The sequence below is a fragment of the Branchiostoma belcheri genome, unplaced genomic scaffold, assembly GCF_001625305.1.
Source record: "Branchiostoma belcheri isolate BF01 breed outbred unplaced genomic scaffold, Haploidv18h27 scaffold378, whole genome shotgun sequence".
In the NCBI taxonomy this organism is placed as follows: Eukaryota; Metazoa; Chordata; class Leptocardii; order Amphioxiformes; family Branchiostomatidae; genus Branchiostoma; species Branchiostoma belcheri.
In genome coordinates this window covers 25,137-31,991 of record NW_017803996.1, presented here as the reverse complement: position 1 = coordinate 31,991, position 6,855 = coordinate 25,137, and the positions used below count along the sequence as shown (strand labels likewise).

At 40.4% G+C, this 6,855-nt stretch overlaps 2 protein-coding genes across 2 annotated transcripts in view; one reads left to right on the top strand and one right to left on the bottom strand.

Moving 5' to 3' along the window:
• Positions 1 to 2,931, top strand: part of LOC109476447 — a 42,554-nt gene extending 39,623 nt beyond the window's left edge. The window contains 4 exon segments of the mRNA XM_019777379.1: positions 969 to 1,063; positions 1,232 to 1,687; positions 2,381 to 2,450; positions 2,730 to 2,931. Coding sequence (XP_019632938.1) covers positions 969 to 1,063; positions 1,232 to 1,687; positions 2,381 to 2,450; positions 2,730 to 2,931 — 823 coding nt within the window.
• A 3,446-nt stretch (positions 2,932 to 6,377) lies between these two features.
• The window catches only part of LOC109476446, a gene marked incomplete at its 5' end in the record, with an annotated part of 19,487 nt that continues 19,009 nt past the window's right edge, over positions 6,378 to 6,855 (bottom strand). The window contains one exon of the mRNA XM_019777378.1: positions 6,378 to 6,570. Coding sequence (XP_019632937.1) covers positions 6,378 to 6,570 — 193 coding nt within the window. The remainder of the gene's footprint in view (positions 6,571 to 6,855) is intronic.

Here is a 6,855-nt window from a genome sequence, read left to right as displayed (position 1 = left end):
CCCTGTCACCTGTTGGCGATTTTGAATGGCTTTTGGTATTTTCAAAAATTAGAGAAAAAAAATAATTGACCGAAAAGTAAATAAAAAATTTAAGAAAGTTAAGCTTAATTTCCTGTTGGCGCATGTTCACAGTGATGTTCTAACGTCTAATTCTAATTTTCTAACCAAAATTTGGTTTTGTTTTGTAAATGTGCAGGACCATGGAGCCTCCACCCATGTAGCCTCCTCGAGAAGGAATTCATTTGCGAGAAAGGTACAGTAACAATTCAATATATTTATATATATATATATATATATATATATATATATATATATATATATATATATATATATATATATATATACCATATATGTTTAGATATCGGTAAGCTACATATAAATTATCTTATGTTTATCTTTCATTTTTATACAGTAACACCTGTCTAAGACGTCGACGACCACGTGGTGTGAAGTGGTCTTCTTAGGCACATGGTCTTCTGATACAAAAAGCATAGTATGGCAAGATCAGAGACAGAACAGGAAAACTACGACATAATCTCCGCCGATATTACAAAAGTAGACTTACGGCATGCCCAATTGACCCGAAGTGATCCATTTGGCACAATTTTGCATTGCGCAGATACTGCCATGTTGTCGAAATCAATGGGGAACTGGCCGATACCATCAAAATTTGTTGCTAGTTATCCTAAAAAATTTTCTGCCACAAGCTTCAAAAAGACGCGGTCGTCATAGGTAGAGATTCGGCCGTGTGCGGTGCCAGATAGTGCCAGTCGCGGTCGTGTCGGACAACTGGTCGTCTCAGGCAAATGCTTACATCGATATGGGGAAACTCGGGACGGGGAAAAAGCAGTCGTTATGGCCAGATGGCCTGCTTGCAGAGGTGGTCGCTAGGGAAAGTTTGAAGTTGAAGTAGACACCGGTAATTTGTTGCTTTCTTACTTACCTGTCATAGATCCATCGTCACACAGTGGAGACGATACAAAAAACACCACACAATGTGTAGATGGTGACTTGGCAGAAACTCAAAAAGGCGACCTTGATGCAAACATTCCGGACATGACAGGTATTTAAACAAAAATTTTTATCCAATCCATAACTTCTTTTGCTGAATGACAATACAATAGCTATGATTAAAAAAAAACTTGAAGGAAGTTTTTAGCTTTTCTTTAAATTTTAAAGCTTTGAGTTTTCAACAGAAATGTTTCACCCATTGTTTAATCACTTTTTTGAGTGTGCGACGATTGTATGGCTCGGGAGACAAGCTGTGGGAACATCAGATGCGGTCTTCCCGATGACTACCGCTGCGGACTGATCTACTCCCCCGGCTACCCAGCCGCCTTCCCGCCTTCAGCTATCTGCCTGTGGACCATCGATGGTCCGAAGGGAAGTTTCGTCACCCTTCTGCTGCTGGACGTTGATTTGCCGGGCTACTCGAGTGGCGTCTGCACAAGCCGTGTGCTGCAGGTCAGGGACAGGTTCCTGACGGTAGGGTGGAACACGATTCACGGGCTTTGTCGTGGGGAGGACGAGCAGAAGGTCTATGTTTCCAGCTCCAATGACATGCAGTTGGCCATGTTGGCGACGAGTAACAGCGCTGATATCGGCGGCAGTCGCGGCTTTATTGCAACATTCAACATCAGTACTTTTAGCCCCAGCCGCCAGGTGCACAATCTTCCTGACGATGCACGTGAGCATTGTGTCTATTTTAACAACATTTAACATGTCATGTTTTATCGGGTATAAATTCTTGCTTTGTAAATTCCTGTGTGTCACATAAAACTAATTCCAATCAACGTTAAGAGAGGTTTGAATGTTTCAGTGACTAGAAACAAATCTTTGCGATTTCACAACTCATTTTTGTCATATGCCTGATAAACAAGGGTTCATTTGCCCGTGCGGCTGGCATTTATTCCGCCGGAACTGCTACCAGACCTTCCGACAGACCGTACCGCTGAACTGGGTTGAATCAGACCTCAAGTGCCGCGAGTACGGTGCCAACTTAACCAGTGTCTCTGACCGACAGGAAATGGAATTTCTCCACGTGCTTTTGGTCACCAACGTTGTCGTCAAACATATCGCTGATCCGAAGCTTTTCATTGGTATATTACTTTCCTGTCTTTGATTGTTAGAAAACGCTGCGTTGCAGTGTGGTATGACATTAAGTCATAACGTATTATCAGATTACCATAGGCTGTATTACAATTGCCAAAAATAGCATTGTTACAAAAAATGACACAAACGATTTTTAAGAATTTTTCAAGAAAGAGAGACGGGAGAGCGGAAGAACATTCTACATGTTTATAAATCTAGTTACGGTGCGATACATCTCTAGTATACCTAATGGTGCCCTGTATTTGAAAGTATTTCTTTGTATCTCCAGGATTTTATGATGTCTACAGGAACCGAACCTTTGTGTGGACGGACGGCATTCCTGTGACGTATACGGACTGGTAATTACATAAGGAGTCTATAGTTATCATCCATCAATGCGTTTTTCAACTACTCTATTTAGTTCTATACAAATACCTATTATTGATCCTAGGTAGTCGTATCGATAATGGTCGTTTCGATGAAAAGAAACTCTTCGAATGACATTTTCGCAATAGGTATACATTAGCACATGATAAAGAGCTGCGAAATTTTTCTTCCGTTAATTATTATGGGCGCATATATAGGTTACCTGTTACATTTTCCTTGCACGTAACAACTACTTGCCTCTTATACCTTAGGTCACAAATGGACCTCAGAACCGGATTCCCCCAACCAGACGGCGCCAAGATCAATTACTGTGTTGCCATAGTGATGAAGAACGTCCGGGAAACTGACCAATGGTATGACGAGGCCTGCGATGACAGAGACACGAGATCCTTCATTTGCAAGCGGGCCGCAGAACGAGTTACCCGTCAGGGAAATAGTGCTTACAAATTGTAGTGATATTGCTACATTTGATTCACCTGGCTGTATCAAATATCCTACAGTCAGGGCTGTCCATCTAGCCTGAGGATGTTATAAAGGGCTAGCCTTGGTATCTGGAGAATGTACATAATACAATATACTATTGGTAATGCAACCAGGATGTCGGTTGTGGGAACTAACCGTTCTACTACTACTAATAACGATTAAGAAAGGTCAAATTTAGTTATATTATGGTGACAACTAATGATTGCATTGGGACTAAATCTGACGACATAATATACAGTCATGTAAGCTAAAGCACCTATCACACATATATGACCTTCCCACGACGTTCCTCCAGACCACTCCCCAAGCAAAATAATTCTGGGTTGTGAGTAGCCTGAAATCCATTTTAATATATAGCTCCATGTCTTTCCGATGGGCGCATTAAAACAGAATATGATTTTCTCAACTTTGCTCAAAATACTAGTATACAGTCGGCTGGCACAGAACACCACGAAATTAAAGATTAGAGTGCAGCCTTACTGAACAACTCCCAACTACTGATGAACTTGCTCACGACTAACTCCCAACCATGGTCTGGAAAAGTTAGGGACGTGATGGCCGGATGTGTATGATAGGGGTTTAAGCTATTGCTTTAGGAACGACAGACTTTTTATTATGTCGACACCATCATTTACTGTAGGCTGTGTTTTATGTTTTTTTTCTTCACTTATATGTCTGATCAGCTAATTATTGGTGCGTTATGCATGTATACTATGGAGGAATTATGTTAACTTAGTGAACTAGAGTAATGGTTAGAAACGAAAAGTCGAGGAATAAATGCTGGTGTTTTGTCTAGAGGTGTGAGAATTTTTCAAGAAGACTATCGTAATTTTTGGTGTTAGATATCAATAGTTTATTATATCGACCTAAAGATATTAGAGAATGACGTACACAAATATGTGTCGCCTAGTGTGTGGTGGCGGAAAAATTATTCGAGCTACACATATGCTGTATTACATACGGATATGTTGGGAATAAAGGGTTGAGAAAAATGTATTGTATTGAGCTCTTTATTGACCAGGTGATCATGCTCTGATAAACCCCTGAGTACTCTCTAAATGCAACTTACATGCCACAAAACTGTTACTTAAGCAATTGGATATGATATTGGAAACGGTCAGACTTTCAGGTAGCATCTACAGGAATCCTACAGAAAATGACCTAGCTACAGTCAGGGCCGCCCAACTAGCCTGAGGATATTATTAACGGTGCACACCCCAGTTCTTGCGTCCGTGATAGTCCGTTGTAAAAAAAAGTGACGAAAGGGTTTTGAGGGTCCAAGTTTGAGGTAACATTTCTCATAAACTGCCACGAAGTATCATTAAACATTAACATGGCTGAAGAGTGTAATAAATGGTGATTTTGGGGTGAAAATTTCTTTTGGCTCCGAACCTTACTTCCGGGTATCCTTGCGCGTCAAGTGTAATCCGCCCGTTTGACCTAGATTTCGCTCTGCGGCTTCGTAGGGTTGGATTTGCAACCCCTCGCGCCGTGGACTGTTTAGAAAATTACTGTACTAGAATTTTCTTTATAATTTACTCGGGTATAGTCAAGGCTTGGGTCTTTCTGCCAGCATCAGTCATTTCTGCCGGAAATTTTTTTTCTATGAGATTATCCTACGCGAAAATTCGCAATTTTGGGCATTAATTTTGGAGTGAAAACAATGTTTTTTCCGCTGATTTTACCAAACTTAAAAAGGTTGAAGAAACCAAACTCAGCTGGTCTTGTAGCTGAAGAGATGTCCTTTCGTCCCATATACAGTTATTCTCCTTCCGAATTATTCCACGCCAGAGACGGTCGCTATATTTGAGGGTGTGCGAAATGGCTACGGCCTGCCACGAAACGAGCCGACAATGAAAAGTTTCCCCCTACAAAATACAACACTATACAGTGGGGCTGTAACTTGGACTCCGCCCGTACGCGTGCCTGTGCGGGTCGCACAATGGCGTGAAAATGAATTTGAGGCGTGCCGGGCCCCTCCCCATGACGTGTGCCGATGCTCCTCGCAGGACCTGGATTACAGGGCGGGGAGGAATCGAAGTACAGACCGCAAAAGTAGGCTTACTGCTTCTTCAAACTGAGATTTTTTTGTAACATTCCACCAAGTTGGTGGCACAGGTCATTTCACCCATTGATTTTTTTTGGACGCACTCAGCTGGACGGAGTGCGTCCAAATAACAGAATAACAGGACAAGAGGTCAAAGATGTTGGCATCTGGCTGAAAGCCAGCTGCTAATAGAGGTGGGCATGGAGGAATTCAGGAAGCCGAGACTAGTATACTTCCCGGAAGACTAAAATTTCTTTTTTCTTGTATTATTAAAACCATACGATATTCCAAACATAACTAAATAAAATTTAGCAACTTACGACCCATACTAAATGTTGGAAACTTGTGCTTTAATGAACTTTCATATTTGTGGCATGTTCAGGTTAGTTATACGTAAATATCACTATTAATAGATTACGTAAATCTGGAGGTTATTTGATTACTTGTTTTTGTATTGTGCTTGACTGTTCAACAGAGAAACTACTACAGGACAAATGGTCTAGTTACAATGGATATTTTGACTGATATGATGTATATTAAATGACGATAAGGTAAGGTTAGATAAGGTGTTTTTTACACTGTACAATGTTATGTGCATATTGATTTACAGAGGTCCTTTATCAATTTATCATTTTGTTTATTTCAATTTCTATTATGTTCTGTTACATTTGAATGTGAAGTCTTTTTTGCCCATTATCTTGTATTGATGTATTAGTGCATATTAGTTCGCTTTGCTAATTATTAGTACGGTATGTTTGTTTTTCTTGGCGAATACTGTAATTCATGATAAAGTTTATGGGAGCGACACAGTGCCCCATATAAATGGTACAGCCACGTGACAGTAAGCACAGACTTACTAAGGCTAGTACTCTGTCAGTGAACAACTATACTTTTGTCAACAATCCAGTTGTTCTATATCTCATTTCTGGTGGCGTTTGTTTAGTTTCGTGTTCTTTTACTAGAACAGATATTATGATTTTATCTCCCACCTTACCGGACATACCCTATAAGGTATGACACACGCTCGTTAAATTAGTAACACAGTCTGTCTCCGGCCGTATTTTTAAATATGGACTAACTCCGTTTTGTATAATAACAAGGTATAGTCTACCTCTGTAAACGCATTTGAATGAGCATTGTAACGGTGCTTATTGTATAGTAGTTAGTAGTAGTAGTAGTAGTAGAATGGTTTATTTCTCATAACCGATATCCTGGTTATCCTGGTATCACCAATAGTATATTGTATAATAAACTATATAATGAACAATTCTCCAGATACCAAGGCTATCCGCAGGCTAGATGGACAGCCCTGACTGTAGGATATTTGATACAGCCAGGTGAATCAAATGAAACAATGTCACTACAATTTCTAAGCATTATTTCCCTGACGGGTAACTCGTTCTGCGGCCCGCTTGCAAATGAAGGATCTCGTGTCTCGCTCATCGCAGGCCATGTCATACCATTGGTCAGTTTCCCGGACGTTCTTCATCACTATGGCAACACAGTAATTGATCTTGGCGCCGTCTGGTTGGGGGAATCCGGTTCTGAGGTCCATTTGTGACCTAAGGTATAAGAGCCAAGTTGTTACGTGCAAGGCAAATGTAACAGGTACCCTATATATGCGCCCAGAATAATAAACAAAAGAAAAATTTCGTACCTCTTTGTTATGTGTTAATGTATACTTATTGCTAAAATGTCATTCGAAGCCGTTCTTTTCATAGCAAGGCCGTTAACCTCATTTCATGTATATGTCAAAACTATTCAAGAGTCGTTATTGACATAGAATCTTTATTTTAGAGTAAACAAGCTGAATAGACTGCCTAGGATCAATAGTAGGTTCAAACTAA